At 42.4% G+C, this 17,730-nt stretch overlaps 1 protein-coding gene across 3 annotated transcripts in view; it reads right to left on the bottom strand.

The window, feature by feature from the left end:
- tdp1 (tyrosyl-DNA phosphodiesterase 1) overlaps nt 1-17,730 on the bottom strand; it is a 67,533-nt gene that overhangs the window by 29,259 nt on the left and 20,544 nt on the right. For all 3 annotated transcript variants that reach the window (XR_006832890.1, XR_006832891.1, XM_046309148.1), the window contains exons 11-14: nt 15,873-15,921; nt 15,499-15,565; nt 12,690-12,797; nt 6,473-6,575 (exon numbers count right to left, since the gene is read on the bottom strand). Coding sequence is in view for 1 of the 3 variants with exons in the window: in XM_046309148.1 (XP_046165104.1) it covers nt 6,473-6,575; nt 12,690-12,797; nt 15,499-15,565; nt 15,873-15,921 (327 nt within the window). In the remaining 2 variants the exon portion in view is untranslated. The remainder of the gene's footprint in view (nt 1-6,472; nt 6,576-12,689; nt 12,798-15,498; nt 15,566-15,872; nt 15,922-17,730) is intronic.

Genomic DNA, 17,730 nt, shown 5'->3' with positions numbered 1-17,730 from the left:
AGTATGAAGCGAGGGCCAGCCAACGAGAGCGTACAGGTCGCAATGGGTAGTATATGGGGCTTTGGTGACAAAATGGATTGCACTGTGATAGACTGCATCCAATTTGTTGAGTAGGGTATTGGAGGCTATTTTGTAAATGACATCGCCAAAGTCGAGGATTGGTAGGATGGTCAGTTTTACAAGGGTATGTTTGGCAGCATGAGTGAAGGATGCTTTGTTGCGAAATAGGAAGCCAATTCTAGATTTAACTTTGGATTGGAGATGTTTGATATGGGACTGGAAGGAGAGTTTACAGTCTAACCAGACACCTAAGTATTTGTAGTTGTCCACGTATTCTAAGTCAGAGCCGTCCAGAGTAGTGATGTTGGACAGGCGGGTAGGTGCAGGTAGCGATCGGTTGAAGAGCATGCATTTAGTTTTACTTGTATTTAAGAGCAATTGGAGGCCACGGAATGAGAGTTGTATGGCATTGAAGCTTGCCTGGAGGGTTGTTAACAGTGTCCAAAGAAGGGCCGGAAATATACAGAATGGTGTCGGCTGCGTAGAGGTGGATCAGGGACTCACCAGCAGCAAGAGCGACCTCATTGATGTATACAGAGAAGAGAGTCGGTCCAAGAATTGAACCCTGTGGCACCCCCATAGAGACTGCCAGAGGTCCGGACAGCAGACCCTCCGATTTGACACACTGAACTCTATCAGAGAAGTAGTTGGTGAACCAGGCGAGGCAATCATTTGAGAAACCAAGGCTGTCGAGTCTGCCGATGAGGATGTGGTGGTTGACAGAGTCGAAAGCCTTGGCCAGATCAATGAATACGGCTGCACAGTAATGTTTCTTATCGATGGCGGTTAAGATATTGTTTAGGACCTTGAGCGTGGCTGAGGTGCACCCATGACCAGCTCTGAAACCAGATTGCATAGCAGAGAAGGTACGGTGAGATTCGAAATGGTCAGTCACCTGTTTGTTGACTTGGCTTTCGAAGACCTTAGATAGGCAGGGCAGGATGGATATAGGTCTGTAACAGTTTGGGTCCAGGGTGTCACTCCCTTTGAAGAGGGGGATGACTGCGGCAGCTTTCCAGTCCTTGGGGATCTCAGACGATATGAAAGAGAGGTTGAACAGGCTGGTAATAGGGGTTGCGACAATGGCGGCGGATAGTTTCAGAAATAGAGCGTCCAGATTGTCAAGCCCAGCTGATTTATACGGGTCCAGGTTTTGCAGCTCTTTCAGAACATCTGCTATCTGGATTTGGGTAAAGGAGAACCTGGAGAGGCTTGGGCGAGGAGCTACGGGGGGGGGGGGGGGGCTGTTGGCCGAGGTAGGAGTAGCCAGGCATGGCCAGCCGTTGAGAAATGCTTGTTGAAGTTTTCGATAATCATGGATTTGTCGGTGGTGACCGTGTTCCCTAGCCTCAGTGCAGTGGGCAGCTGGGAGGAGGTGCTCTTGTTCTCCATGGACTTCACAGTGTCCCAGAACTTTTTTGGAGTTGGAGCTACAGGATGCAAACTTCTGCCTGAAGAAGCTGGCCTTAGCTTTCCTGACTGACGGCGTGTATTGGTTCCTGACTTCCCTGAACAGTTGCATATCGCGGGGACTGTTCGATGCTATTGCAGTCCGCCACAGGATGTTTTTGTGCTGGTCGAGGGCAGTCAGGTCTGGAGTGAACCAAGGGCTGTATCTGTTCTTAGTTCTGCATTTTTTGAACGGAGCATGCTTATCTAAAATGGTGAGGAAGTTACTCTTAAAGAATGACCAGGCATCCTCAACTGACGGGATGAGGTCAATGTCCTTCCAGGATACCCGGGCCAGGTCGATTAGAAAGGCCTGCTCACAGAAGTGTTTTAGGGAGCGTTTGACAGTGATGAGGGGTGGTCGTTTGACTGCGGCACCGTAGCGTTTACAGGCAATGAGGCAGTGGTCGCTGAGATCCTGGTTGAAGACAGCGGAGGTGTATTTGGAGGGCCAGTTGGTCAGGATGACGTCTATGAGGGTGCCCTTGCTTACAGAGTTAGGGTTGTACCTGGTGGGTTCCTTGATGATTTGTGTGAGATTGAGGGCATCTAGCTTAGATTGTAGGACTGCCGGGGTGTTAAGCATATCCCAGTTTAGGTCACCTAGCAGAACATACTCTGAAGCTAGATGGGGGGCAATCAATTCACAAATGGTGTCCAGGGCACAACTGGGAGCTGAGGGGGGTCGGTAGCAGGCGGCAACAGTGAGAGACTTATTTCTGGAGAGAGTGATTTTCAGAATTAGTAGTTCGAACTGTTTGGGTATGGACCTGGAAAGTATGACATTACTTTGCAGGCTATCTCTGCAGTAGACTGCAACTCCTCCCCCTTTAGCAGTTCTATCTTGACGGAAGATGTTATAGTTGGGTATGGAATTCTCAGAATTTTTGGTGGCCTTCCTGAGCCAGGATTCAGACACGGCAAGGACATCAGGGTTAGCAGAGTGCGCTAAAGCAGTGAGTAAAACAAACTTAGGGAGGGGGGCTTCTGATGTTGACATGCATGAAACCAAGGATTTTTCGATCACAGAAGTCAAAAAATGAGGGTGCCTGGGGACATGCAGGGCCAGAGTTTACCTCCACATCACCCGCGGAACAGAGAAGGAGTAGTATGAGGGTGCGGCTAAGGGCTATCAAAACTGGTCACCTAGAGCGTTGGGGACAGAGAATTAGAGGAGCAGGTTTCTGGGCATGGTAGAATATATTCAGGGCATAATGCGCAGACAGGGGTATGGTGGGGTGCGGGTATGGCGGAGGTAAGCCCAGGCACTGGGTGATGATGAGAGAGGTTTTATCTCTGGACATGCTGGTGGTAATGGGTGAGGTCACCGCATATGTTGGAGGAGGGACAAAGGAGGTATCAGGGGTATGAGGAGTGGGGCTAGGGGCTCCATAGTGAACTAAAACAATGATAACTAACCTGAGCAACAGTATACAAGGCATATTGATATTTGGGAGAGACATACAGCGAGGCATACAGTAATCACAGGTGTTGAATTGGGAAAGCTAGCTAAAACAGTGGGTGAGACAACAGCTAATCGGCTAGCATAACAACAGCAGGTAAAATGGCATTGACTAGGCAACGGGGCCGACAGATAAAACAAACAAGCAGAATGCATTAGCCTACGTCAAATGCATTAGCCTACGTCAGCTCAACCGTCCAGTGGAAGGGACACCGATCCCCGAAGAAGTAGATGGGAGTGGTTGAATGGAGCTGAATGGTGGGACTACTAACAACAAGATAACCAACGTAAAATATACTGTGTCTGTAAAATGTATATAGGTTCAAAATGTTTGTGAAATAGCACAGTTAAAAATATATGGCAAATAGAAATCAAACTGGATGGATATCAGAAATAGATGGGAGAGTTGGAACTTAGAGGAAGGCCAGGACTAAAAACAAACAAAATATAACGAATGTAAATTAGATTGTGTCCGTAAAATGTATATAGTATGTATAAGCTGGAAGTAGAAGCCTAAGTGTTGTCGTTTATTAGTTTACTCCAATTAGGTGACGGGTTGTAGGGTTGAGGAAAATGATAAAGGAAAATTTTATTTAAAAAATATACACATACATAAACTCAACAAAAAAAAGAAACATCCCTTTTCAGGACCCGGTCTTTCAAAGATAAAAAATCAGAATAACTTCACAGATCTTCATTGTAAAGGGTCTAAACACTGTTTCCATGCTTGTTCAATGAACCATAAACAATTAATGAACATGCACCTGTGGAACAGTCATCAAGACACTAACAGCTTACAGACGGTAGGCAATTAAGGTCACAGATATGAAAAACTTAGGACACTAGAGGCATTTCTACTGACTCTGAAAAACCCCAAAAGAAAGAATCCCAGGTTCCCTGCTCATCTGCGTGAACGTGCCTTAGGCATGCTGCAAGGAGGCATGAGGATTACAGATGTGGCCAGGGCAATAAATTGCAATGTCCGTATTGTGAGACGCCATAAACAGCGCTACAGGGAGACAGGACGGACAGCTGATCGTCCTCGCAGTGGCAGACCAAGTGTAACAACACCTGCACAGGATCGGTACATAAGAACATCACACCTGCGGGACAGGTACAGGATGACAACAACTGCCCGAGTTACACCAGGAACGCACAATCCCTCCATCAGTGCTCAGACTGTCCGGAATAGGCTGAGAGAGGCTGGACTGAGGGCTTGTAGGCCTGTTGTAGTAAGGCAGGTCCTCACCAGACATCACTGGCAACAACATTGCCTATGGGCACAAACCCGTCGCTGATCCAGACAGGACTGGCAAAAAGTGCTCTTCTCTGACAAGTCACAGTTTTGTCTCACCAGGGGTGATGGTCGGATTCGCGCTTATCGTCGAATGAGCGTTACACCGAGGCATGTCCTCTGGAGCAGGTGGAGGGTCCGTCATGATCTGGGGCGTTGTGTCACAGCATCATCGGACTGAGCTTGTTGTCATTGTAGGCAATCTCAACACTGTACGTTACAGGGAAGACATCCTCCTCCCTCATGTGGTACCCTTCCTGCAGGCTCATCCTGACATGACCCTCCAGCATAACAACGCCACCAGCCATACTGCTTGTTTTGTGCGTGATTTTCTGTAAGACAGGAATGTCAGTGTTCTGCCATGGCCAGCGTAGAGCCCGGATCTCAATCCCATTGAGCACGTCTGGGACCCGTTGGATCAGAGGGTGAGGGCAAGGGCCATTCCCCCCAGAAATGTCCGGGAACCTGCAGGTGCCTTTGTGAGATGTTACCCCACTCTTCCACCGCAACAACTGGCAAATCTGGTGCAGTCCACGAGGAGGAGATGCACTGCAGTACTTAATGCAGCTGGTGGCCACACCATACTGTTACTTTTGCCCCCCCTTTGTTCAGGGACACATTATTCCAATTCTGTTAGTCAGATGTCTGTGGAACTTGTTCAGTTTAAGTCTCAGTTGTTGAATCTTATGTTCATTCAAATATTTACAGATGTTCAAGTTTGCTGAAAATAAACACAGTTGACAGTGAGAGGACATTTCTTTTTTGCTGAGTATATATACACACACAGACACACACTACCGTTCAAAGGTTTGGGGTCACTTAGGAATGTCCTGGTTTTTTAAAGAAAAGCACATTTCTTTGTCCATTAAAATAAAATAGATCAGAAATACAGTGTAGACATTGTTAATGTTGTAAATGACTAGTGTAGCTGGAAATGGCGGATTTTAATGGAATATCTACATAGGCGTACAGAGGCCCATTATCAGCAACCATCACTCCTGTGCTCCAATGGCACGTTGTGTTAGCTAATCCAAGTTTATCATTTTAAAAGGCTAATTGATCATTAGAAAACCCTTTTGCAATTATGTTAGAACAGCTGAAAACGGTTCTCCTCATTAAAGAAGCAATAAAACTGTCCTTCTTTAGACTAGTTGAGTATCTGGAGCATCAGCATTTGTGGGTTCGATTACAGGCTCAAAATGGCCAGAAACCAAGACATTTCTGAGAATTGAAGGCTATTCCATGCGAGAAATTGAAAGAAAGAAACTGAAGATCTCGTACAACGCTGTGAACTATTCCCTTCACAGAGCAGCGCAAACTTGCAGACAGTAACATTGATGGAAGCTACAATCTAGCTGCCATATTAAAGCTGATCTACCCCCTAAAAAAAAAGAGCTCTCTCCATTCTGTCCGTCCATCCACCCGTGAAGACAAACAGGCAGGCAGGCAGACAGACACCCTCAAACCCACACAAGTTGTGCTGTGATGTACATCAAATCAAGGACAGGTACAGTCGGCTTTTGTCCCAGAGAACAGAACAACCTCATCGGGAGAAAGACGAACAGAATAGTCACAAAGACCAAGGGAGAAAAAATAAAGAGAAGAACACAGCGCCAAGTGAAGGATGTCATGGTTACACTAACCTGCCTAGCGTCTTATTAAATGGACCTCGTTCTTTTAAATAGAAAAATACACAAACTTGTCTTTTCAAGCAAGAAGTCTTTGTGCGACTGTCCCTACTCGAGTTACATCAGAGGTCTGAGGTGTTCCTCTCAATGGTGTCCCTGAATGTCAGAAAGTTGTGATGACTAGCTATATTCTTTCATAAATGCTTTCATTTCTTTCTAGGGGAAAACCAGGAAGTCTTCCAATAGTGGGGGCTAGGCGCTTCGTTCTGGTCAGGTCAATGTTGAAGCTCTGGCCCTCTAAACCAATGTCACCTCCACAACCATCATGTTGCTTAGCAACTGTTGAGGTAATTCTAAGGCAAGGGACAAATTACACGGTGTGTGTGTGTGTGGTGTGTTGGAAGCCCCCTCTGTCTACATATGGAGGATAGTGGAGAGACATTCATTATTACATGTACATAAATGGAGTATGTTTACCGAGCCCTAGAATCTAGTATCCTAATTTATGATCCATGTGCATAACTCGAAAGCACATCTCCCTTGGACATCAATGTGTGTGTGCGAGTGTGTGTCACTTACGAAGGCAGAGGGCACATAGAGGACTCCCAGTTCGTATGACCGGACCATCACCTGAGTGTTGTTCTTCTCCAGAGCCCCCCACGCTGCTTTGGACAAGTTAGCACTGGGGAAAGGAGAACACACACATAATATTGAAAGTAGATTGGAAAATATGACAACAACTACCACATACATGCATCCCCCCCCGCCGCATGAAATGATTAGTTGACGTAGTCCCGACGTATTGAAAGGTCAGCGGGTCGTCTCCACATACAACACATTGGCTAATTGACACCAGAAGTAAAATGTCCCCTTAATGGGAAACCCTGTTGCGATTACGTCACCAAAGCCAAGTATTGACCCAAATCTACTGTAGAACTGTACTCAACTCAGATGAGTAGTATTTTTGTCAGAAATGACAAAGTTCATCTGGTCACACTTTCTGTGGTTAAGAAGATACAGTATCACTGTGGTTCTAGGGACTTTGGATAATACATGATAATATGTTACTAAATTGCAACACCCACATCAGATCATAAAGAAAAGAGCCTTCATATGCTTTATTGACAGTGGTGTACAGTGCATTCGGAAAGTATTCAGACCCCTTGACTTTTCCCATATTTTGTTACATTTCAGATTTATTCTAAAATGGATTAAATAAACATGTCCTCAATTGACACACAATACCCCATAATGACAAAGTGGAAACAGGTTTAGACATTTTTACAAAAGTATTAAAAAAACGGGGAAAAAAAAATTAAATACCTTATTTACATAAGTATTCAGACCCTTTGCTATGGTGTATCCTGTTTCCATTGATCATCCTAGAGATGTTTCTATAACTTGGAGTCCACCCGTTATAAATTCAATTGATTGACCATGATTTGGAAAGGCACACACCTGTCTATTGTGATGGAAAATGTTGTTTGTGTAAATCAATTAATAAATAAATCTCTATAAAAAAATATTCATAAAATTGAACAATAAAAAGGTACACATAGAAGGTGAGAAGGCTATTCACGAATTGTATGGTGAGAAGACTAGGTGTCTATGCTGCTTAACAGGACACTATCATCTGATGTGTCTGAAGTATGATTCTGTATACACATGGTCTAATCAAGACTTCCTACCAAAGAGCAGTAACCTCGATTAAGAATTTTTAGGACCGATTAAAATGTAGCATAGTGAAAACTAAGTGTTTATTTTCTTTCTTCCAGGACTGGTGGAATGTCTGCTACCAAATATTTTTTAGACATGTTTACCAATGACTGTGCATCTCTCCCATTGAAAGGCTTCTTGCGGCAGGGGCCTTAGTAGAGAAGTTATTGAGACTGTGTACTATACTGTATAAAGGTACCCAGATGCCACTGTTAAGGGAGCTCCCAAATTAAATAAGGCCTGGCCATTTCTTTTGTTTTTACCCTACACACTCCAGCACCCACACACAACCCACCTGTTATTGAATATTTGTTAGTGGTGTTAATACTGTGTTTTATTTATTGTGTGAAGTCTTTTGATTTTGGGTTTTAGTGGATTTTTACCAGGTTAGAAAGGATGCCCCTTAAAGGGCACACAAATAAAACTATTTTGAAGTATCTATTGTTCGAGATTTGGTTGCACACGTGAATTCTCTTGATAAGAAATGTCTAAATAATGTCTGAGGTTTTCATCAAAGATCTCTGTATTTTGCTCCGTTCATCTTTCCCTCGATCCTGACTAGTCTCTCAGTCTCTGCCGCTGAAAAACATCCTCACAGCTTGATGCTGCCGCCACCATGCTTCATCGTATGGATGGTACCAGGTTTCCTCCAGACATGACGCTTGACATTCAGTTCAATCTTGGTTTCACCAGACCAGAGAATGTTGTTTCTCATGTTCTGAGAGTCTTTAGGTGCCTTTTGGGAAACTCCAAGCGGGCTGTCATGTGCATTTTTCTGAGGAGTGGATTCCGTCTGGCCACTCTACCGTAAAGGCCTGATCGGTGGAATGGTGCGGAGATGGTTGTCCTTCAGAAAGGTTCTCCCATCTCCACAGGGATGTGTGTAGATATGATGAGAGGAAAAAAACAATTTAAATCAATTTTAGTATAAGGCTGTAATGTAACAAAATGTTGAAAAAGTCACAGGATCTGAATACTTTCCGAATGCACTGTATATGCAACTTTTAGGAAGCTCAAATTCTGAGCTAGCCATTAAAGTATGGTCCACAGATCTAAGAGAATCTTAACAAGCCTTTTAAAAGGTGCAATATTCTGAAATTGCGCTGCCATTTCCTGGTTCCTAAAATTCTAAAAGTTCAGTTTATGTGACAAAACAAGTGTAGATAAATCATTGTACCATCTAACCAGCTGTGAAATATATTTTCAATAATCAAAAATTGTATTTTCAGCTGTTTGAAGCTGGTGTACAAAACCTAAAGTAAGATGCAAAAACTAAACTTAAGAACGGGAAGCATAGACACAACGCACATAGAACATATTAGAGGTCGACCGATTAATTGGAATGGCCAATTAATTAGGGCCGATTTCAAGTTTTCATAACAATCAAATTTTTAGACACCGATTTTGCCTATTTAAAAAAATATATTTAACAAGGCAAGTCAGTTAATAACACATTCTTATTTTCAATGACGGCCTAGGAAAGGTGGGTTAACTGCCTCGTTCAGGGGCAGAACGACAGATTTTCACCTTGTCAGCTCGGGGGATTCAATCTTGCAACCTTATAGTTAACTAGTCCAACGCTCTAACCACCTGCCTCTCATTGCACTCCACGAGGAGACTGCCTGTTACGTGAATGCAGTAAGCCAAGGTAAGTTGCTAGCTAGCATTAAACTTACCTTATAAAAAACAATCAATCAATCATAATCACTAGTTAACTACACATTATTGATGATATTACTAGTTTATCTAGCGTGTCCTGTGTTGCATATAATTGATGGGGTCCGTATCGTTGCTCCAATGTGTACCTAACCATGAACATCAATGCCTTTCTTAAAAGGAAGGCGTCGCTATCTGCCACGTGGCTGGTTTTCCCTTTGTAATCCATGATTAGAACCTGCCACATATGTCTCATGTCTGAGCCCTTGATTTGTGACTCCATTTTGTCTCATTTTAAATGGTGGACATCTTGAAGCAAGTGGAGACAGCAGACGGGGATAGGGAGAGATTGAATATGTCCGTAAACATTCCAGGCAGCTTGACTGTTCATCATCTGAGGACGCGGCTAGGGATGCCATCCGGGTGGCACTGTGTTATCCTCAAAGCGGGTGAAGAAGGTGTTTAGCTTGTCCGGAAGCAAGACGTCGGTGTCCACGACGTGGCTGGTTTTCCCTTTGTAGTCCGTGATTGTCTGTAGACCCTGCCACATACGTCTCGTGTCTGAGCCGTTGTCTCTGTACAGACATTTTGCGCGAATGCTGCCATCTATCCACGGATACGGTGACTGATGAACCCCGTCCCTGTATCTGTGTATTCGTCGATGTTATTCTCAGAGGCTACCCGGAACATATCCCAGTACGCGTGATCAAAACAATCTTGAAGCATGGATTCCGATTGGTCAGACCAATGTGGAGTAGACCTTAGCACAGGTACTTTCTGTTTGAGTTACTGCCTATAGGAACGGAGGAGTCGTGATCAGATTTGCCGAAGGGAGGGCCTTATAGGCATTTTGAAGAGTTGAGTAGCAGTGATCCAATGTTCTCCTAGCGCGAGTACAACAGTCAATGTGTTGGTAGAACTTCAGTAGCGTTTTTCTCAGATTTGCCTTGTTAAAATACCCAGCTACAACAAATGCCACAATAACCTGTGGTTTCCAGTTTGCATGAAGTCCAATGTAGTTCTTTGAGGGCCGTAGTGGTATCGGCTTGAGGGGGAATATACACGACTGTGACTATAATCGAAGAGAATTCTCTTGGGAGGTAATATGATCGGCATTTGATTGTGAGGTATTCTAGGTCGGGTGGACAAAAGGACTAGAGTTTCTGTATGTTATCACAATCACACCATGAGTAGTTAATCATGAAACTGTAACTCTGTAAAATAGTTTAAATTTTAGCATGTTTCATATATATTTTTGTTTAGTATATTATTTTAAATCATGTTTGAGATAAATCCAACATTTTCTAATTGATCAAGTATCCCTTGTGTCAAACTGACAGGGCTGACGATAACAGGGTTGAGGTTTTAGGTGAAGCCCGGCCATTAGTCCTCATATGCTGACTAGCATGTGACGCATGGTGTTCATAAAAATGGTAATTATATACATATGTTCCACACATAATGAAAGTGTAATCAAATTAAAGTTATCCAAACAGGGTTGACGTGTTAAGCTCAACCACCTCAGCCAAAGATGATAAAACAACTATAAATAGAGAGAAGTTACTTCCATTCCCACCATGCTGTTCAGATGATCCAAATGTTGTCATCTGATGTGAATCATTTAACTGATTATTATAATAGGTAAATTGTTTGCATAAAAGGGTTGGCCTTAAAATGAGGGACAGACGTAAATGCTTTACTAATAAGAAAAATGTCAATAAAAACCTTCAGAAATGACTGTCAAAGGAGCAAAATAACAATGATGGTGAAACTTTTGATACATTTTTTGGATTAAGTTTGTAGGAAAATGTATTTAATTCTCCATGTGATTTATATTAAAGTACACTTCATTTAATATAACAAGCTTTAACATTTAAATATAATGGGATAATTTCTAGTTAAATTATCAAAAGGGACGCAAAAGGCACCCATTTCGTGGAACGTCCCACAAAGCAAAAATGGGTGTAACATTAAGCTTCATTAAGCTTCACTACTTGCTAATACTATCAGTAGTATTTAGATTAACAATTTTCTTACATTAAGTTATAAATATTGAAAATATATTTTTTCTGACTTGGCTAATTTGTCAACATTTTGTTGAACATAATATATTCCATGTGCATATCAAAGATCCAGAGTGGAATCTCTGCTACATTTAGATTTATAATCCAATTTGTAAGAATTACTCACAGAGTGAATGTGAAAATGGTCACCCTCGGTTGGTGATTTGCATGCTCTGCTTGGCTGTACAGCATTTACTGCGATGCTGCCTCCGCAGAAGTCAGAGCATTCAGACTTCTTGCGCTTATATTTTCTATATTCATGTTTATATTTTTATATATAATTTTTTAAAGAAAATTGTCATTGAAATCAAAATACTAGTCATATTAAAAGAGGAAGCGGTAAAGCTTCGTGGAGTCTTAAAGGAGGCCTGGGTACGGCCAAAAGGTTACAAATGCTACAACTTCAAATCATTATTTCTCAATTATGCTCAAAGATACAAATGTCAAATATATGTCAACAATCCTTCCCCCAGATAACCTTTCTATGGATTAAATGTTGTGAAAATCCCCAAAATCATTGTCATTTTTGTTCTACTTTCGTGAGGAATCACAGAGTAAGGTTACCATTTAGCTGCTAGGCAACCAGGTCTAAAATGACAGGGAACTATGGCCTATAGCGATAAGGTACCACAGACAGAGTATGATGGGTAAATATACAGGCTTGTTTGTAATGGTGCTATCAGTAATAATATAATAATAATATATGCCATTTAGCAGACGCTTTTATCCAAAGCGACTTACAAGTTAAGTGCAGATAGCAGAGTACATAAACAGACCACTCCTCTCTAGACTGCTAGAATCTATTGGCAGAACTGAGAGGGAGAGGAGTTTTTCAGGAGAAGGATCAGAGCGGTGTGATCATAAATAACTGACGAATAAAAACAGAGTGAGCGAGTGGTGGTGCTGATCATTAAGTTTTAAAAAAAACCATGATGAGGTGTTGACGTTAGCCATTTTCCTTCAAGTTGTTTCCTGCCTTTTCATAGTGAAAACATCAGGGTCATCCCCAAAACATCAAAACACCAACAGCCCTTTGGGGAAACAATACTCTTAACTGGTCATCCGTTTAAAGAGGGTGTGGTGTGTGTGTGTGTGTGTGTGTGTGTGTGTGTGTGTGTGTGTGTGTGTGTGTGTGTGTGTGTGTGTGTGTGTGTGTGTGTGTGTGTGTGTGTGTGTGTGTGTGTGTGTGTGTGTGTGTGTGTGTGTGTGTGTGCGTCTGGTTAAACAATAGCACCGTGACTAAGACACAAGTTGTTCCCCGTTCAGCTGGTAAGGGGTGTTCCTAGGCAACTGCCTGTCTTGAGTTTGAAGTCATATTGTGGACTCTTGAGACGTTTCACGTGCAAAAGCAGGCCTCTAACCTTGTGACAAGGAACCAGGCTAGTTGTGTGAAGTCTGCCGAAGCCCTCATGTAGGTCTTGATGTGTGGCATGGCGTGACTCCTCCCCGTCGTCTCAGCTTGCCAGCGACTAGACACACAAAAAAACTTAAGTACATAATTTGCTGTGGGTAGAAGTATACCGTGACTTATTCCACATTTTGTTGAGTTAAAGCCTAAATTCAAAATGGATTAAATAAATACAAATCTCACCCATCTACACACAATAACCCATAATGACAAAGTAAAAACATGTTTTTAGAAATTAATCCTAATTTATTGAGAATGAAACAGAAATATCAAATGTACATAAGTATTCACACACCCGAGTCAATAGTTTGTACAAGCACCTTCAGCAGTGATTACAGCTGTGAGTCTTTCTGGGTAAGTCCCAAAGAGCTTTCCAGAACTGGAATGTGCACATTTGCCCATTATTACTTTCAAAAGTCTTCAAGCTCTGTGAAATTGGTTGTTGATCATTGCGAGACAACCATTTTCAGGTCTTGTCATAGATTTTAAAGTAAATTTAAGTCAAAACTGTAACTAGGCCAATCATGAACATTCACTGTCTTCTTGGTAAGCAAATCAGTATAGATTTGGCCTTGTGTTTTTGATTACTGTCCTGCGGAAAGGTGAATTCATCTCCCAGTGTCTGGTAGAAAGCAGACAACCAGGTTTTCCTCTAAACTTTTGCCTTTGCTTCAATCCATTTAGTTTATTTTTTATCCTGAAAAGCTCCCCAGTTCTCAACAATTACAAACATACATGATGCAGCCACCACTACGCTTTAAAATATGAAGAGTGGTACTCCGTAACGTGTTGTATGGGATATGCCTCAAACACAACACTTTGTTATGACAAATATTTTTGAAGTATGACTTTAGTGCCTTGTTGCAAAACGGATGCATTTAAATAATATATTTTTATTCTGCACAGGCTTTTTTTCCTTTTCACTCTCAATTAGGTTAGTATTGTGGAGTACAATGTGGGGTAACATTGTAGTTACCCCACAACACTAACCTCCCATACTCAGTTCTCCTATCACAGCCTTTAAAGTGTTTTAAAGTCCCCATTGGCCTCATGGTGAAATCCCTGAGAGGTTTCCTTCCTCTCTCAACTGAGTTAGGAAGGATGACTGTCTTTGTAGTGACTGGGTATATTGACACACCATCCAAAGTGTAATTAAGAACTTCACCATGCTCAAAGGGATATTCAAAGTCTGCTATTTTAAAATGGACTGGAAAACCTTCCTGGTCTTTGTGGTTGAATCTGTGTTTGAAATTCCCAGCTCAACTGAGGGCCCTTTCAGATAATTGTATGTGTAGGGTACAGAGATATAGTTATTAAAAAATAATGTTTAACACTATTATTGCACACAGAGTGAGTCCATGCTATTAATTATATGACTTGTTAAACACATTTTTACTGATGAAATTATTTAAGCTTGCCATAACAAAGGGGTTGAATATTTAGAGACAACTCAGCTTTAGACATTTTTTATTTATTTATATAAAATCGGGAAACATTTCTAAAAACATAACTATTGGGTAATTACATCTCTTAATTCAGTCTGTAAAACAACAAAAATGTGGAAAAAGTCCAGAGGTGTGAATACTTTCTGAACACGCTGTAGTATCAGCTTACACCAGGGTTCCAGACTGCGACCATTTAGTCGCATTTCGCAACCCTTTTGACTTGGCTGTGCAATTCAATTTTTAATTGGTCGCGTCTGTGAGAGTCTCAAATTCTAGCTGGTCAACTCAATCAAAAAACGTCTTATTTTTTGGCTGGCTAAAACCATAATTGACAATTGTCAACATGGTCAAACAGTATCGCTAAATTAAAGTGCATTGATTCCTGCCATGAAAGTGCCTGCTCTGCCCATGACAGTGCCCGTTTCGCCGGGGCTGGCTGCGCTGATGAGCAAGCAAACATTTTTGCAAACATTTCAAAATGCATTAGTGGGAAAAAGACCATTTTGAAAATAAGTAGGCTGCTGTTAATTGAAATGAGGATGGTCTTAGTTTTCTGGGGGCATGACATTTATTTAAACTCTCAATATTGAGTGATTGACACAGTTTTAAAAACAAAGTTTACGGTATGTCTGAGATGCTGGGTCTGCCGTGTCTTTGTGAGACGCAGAGTAGGTGAACAGATTATCTCTGCACATGTGGTTCCCACCGTGAAGCATGGAGGTGGTGGTGTAATGGTGCTTTGCTGGTGACACTGTCAGTGATTTATTTAGAATTCAAGGCACACTTAACCAGCCTGGCTACCGCAGCATTCTGCAGCGATACTCCATCTGGTTTGCGATTAGTGGGACTATCATTTGTTTATCAACAGGACCCGAAATACACCTCCAGGCTGTGTAAGGGCTATTTGACCAAGAATGAGGGTGATGGAGTGCTGCATCAGATGACCTGGCCTCCACAATCGCCCGACCTCAACCCAATTGAGATGGTTTGAGATGAGTTGGACCGCAGAGTGAAGGAAAAGCAGGCAAGTAATGTGCAGCATAAGTATTCCTCGTGAATCTGGTTTGAAAGAATGGCAAGAGTGTGCAAAGCTGTCATCAAGGCAAAGGGTGGCTACTTTTTTGGGTTACTACATGATTCCATGTGTGTTATTTCATAGTTTTGATGAATTGTAGAAAAATAGTCAAAATAATGAAAAACCCTTGAATGAGTAGGTCTGTCCAAACATTTGACTGGTACTGTACATCTGGTGAAACATCTGGCTCCTTGTTCTATCTGTGGTAATAGTATTGGGCAGAGTAGAGGAGTTTGACTTACTGGAAGTAGCTGTGGAGCCAGATTTGTTTCTGGGCAGTCTGGATGCTGTAGGGTAGAGAGCCACCGGCTGGAACGACAATTACACTGTTAGTTCAGTGTAACCTTCGTAACAACGTCATAGAGCTTTCAGAATAACATCAGAAATCTTCCATGATGCTGTCAAGCACTACAATACTACATTAAAGCCTTTGTGAAACCTTCATATAGCATTCATAACAATGTCATAAGACCACAATCCTGTCTGCACCTGGTTTCTGATAACTACAGTAATGCTTACTCACAACACCACTGTAAGCTTGGACTTTGAGACAAGAGGAGAGGAACAGGAGAAAGTGAGTCAGTGTTGCCAGACCGGAATGTGGCTGAATCTTTACCTGGATACCCCTCCAGACTGGTCCTCACATCGTCCACTGACGGGTAGATCTGCGGAAGATGGAACACATGTTGACACACCATGTATCAAATACCTGGCTGGGGAACACACATGTAAATCAAAATGAGACCACAACCTCCTCATCCACCAGGAAAGCAGCCAAGTTTTGAGCTTCACTAATGAGCACCCGACATAGAGCAGACTGTATGACCAGATGAATACAGCCTGTTTGGGGGGGGGGGGGGGTCTCTCTTCACAACAAACCTCACAGTTAAGAGTGAGTCTCACGCACACACGCACACACACGCACGCACGCACACACACACGCACACACACACACACACACACACACACACACACACACACACACACACACACACACACACACACACACACACACACACACACACACACACACACACACACACACACACACACACACACACACACACACACACACACACACACACACACACACACACAGGAGCTTGCACTCCCACGCACGTACACACACTAGGGAATAAACAGGCAAGGTTGAGCTAGGTCTGTCTATCTAGGCCTATTCTTACACGGCCAAATGTCTCTGTCTATCCGTCTGTCAGAAACAGTCACAGGGGGTGAGATTCAGTGTGGAGCCATGACTTTCAGCTGACATTTGATGAAAGATCCATAAGGAACACTAATCAATGGGACACAGTCCATCAAAGGGACAAATTCTCTAAAAATCCATAGGAAGACATTTTTATTGAACTGATGCAAGGAAGTGATATAACATAGTGCCCTCAGAAAGTATTCACACCACTTGACCTTACAAAGTGGGATTAAAATGGATTTGTCTTTTTTTTCTACGACCTACACAAAACACTCTGTTAAAGTGGAAGAAATATATATAATCACACACACACACACACACACACACACACACACACACACACACACACACACACACACACACACACACACACACACACACACACACACACACACACACACACACACACACACACACACACACACACACAAGTTCACATACACTTAGGTTGGAGTCATTAAAACTCGTTTTTCAACCACTCCACAAATTTCTTGTTAACAAACTATAGGTTTTGGCAAGTAGGTTATGACATCTACTTTGCGCATGACACAAGTAATGTTTCCAACACTTGTTTACAGAGATTATTTCACTTACAATTCACTGTATCCCAATTCCAGTGGATCAGAAGTTTACATACACCAAGTTGACTGTGCCTATAAACAGCTTGGAAAATTCCAGAAAATTATGTCATGGCTTTAGAAGCTTCTGATAGGCTAATTGACATCATTTGAGTCAATTGGAGGTGTACATGTGGATGTATTTCAAGGCCAACCTTCACACTCAGTGCCACTTTGCTTGACATCATGGGAAAATCTATAGAAATCAGCCAAGACCTCAGAAACCAATTGTAGACCTCCACAAGTCTGGTTCATCCTTGAGAGCAATTTCCAAACGCCTGAAGGTACCGCGTTCATCTGTACAAACAATAGTACACAAGTATAAACACCATGGGACCACGCAGTCGTCATATCTCTCAGGAAGGAGACGCGTTCTGTCTCCTAGAGATGAACATACTTTTGTGTGTAACGTGCGAATCAATCCCAGAACAACAGCAAAAGGACCTTGTGAAGATGCTGGAGGAAACAGGTATCTATATCCACAGTAAAACTAGTCCTATAAATCGACATAACCTGAAAGGCCGCTCAGCAAGGAAGAAGCCACTTCTCCAAAACCACCATAAAAAAGCCAGACTATGGTTTGCAAATGCACATGGGGACAAAGATCATACTTTTTGGAGAAATGTCCTCTGGTCTGATGAAACAAAAAT

This window comes from Oncorhynchus gorbuscha, linkage group LG17 (genome assembly GCF_021184085.1).
Source record: "Oncorhynchus gorbuscha isolate QuinsamMale2020 ecotype Even-year linkage group LG17, OgorEven_v1.0, whole genome shotgun sequence".
Taxonomy (NCBI): Eukaryota; Metazoa; Chordata; class Actinopteri; order Salmoniformes; family Salmonidae; genus Oncorhynchus; species Oncorhynchus gorbuscha.
Note: the sequence above shows the minus strand (reverse complement) of the source record. Positions and strands in the feature narration are given on the sequence as shown.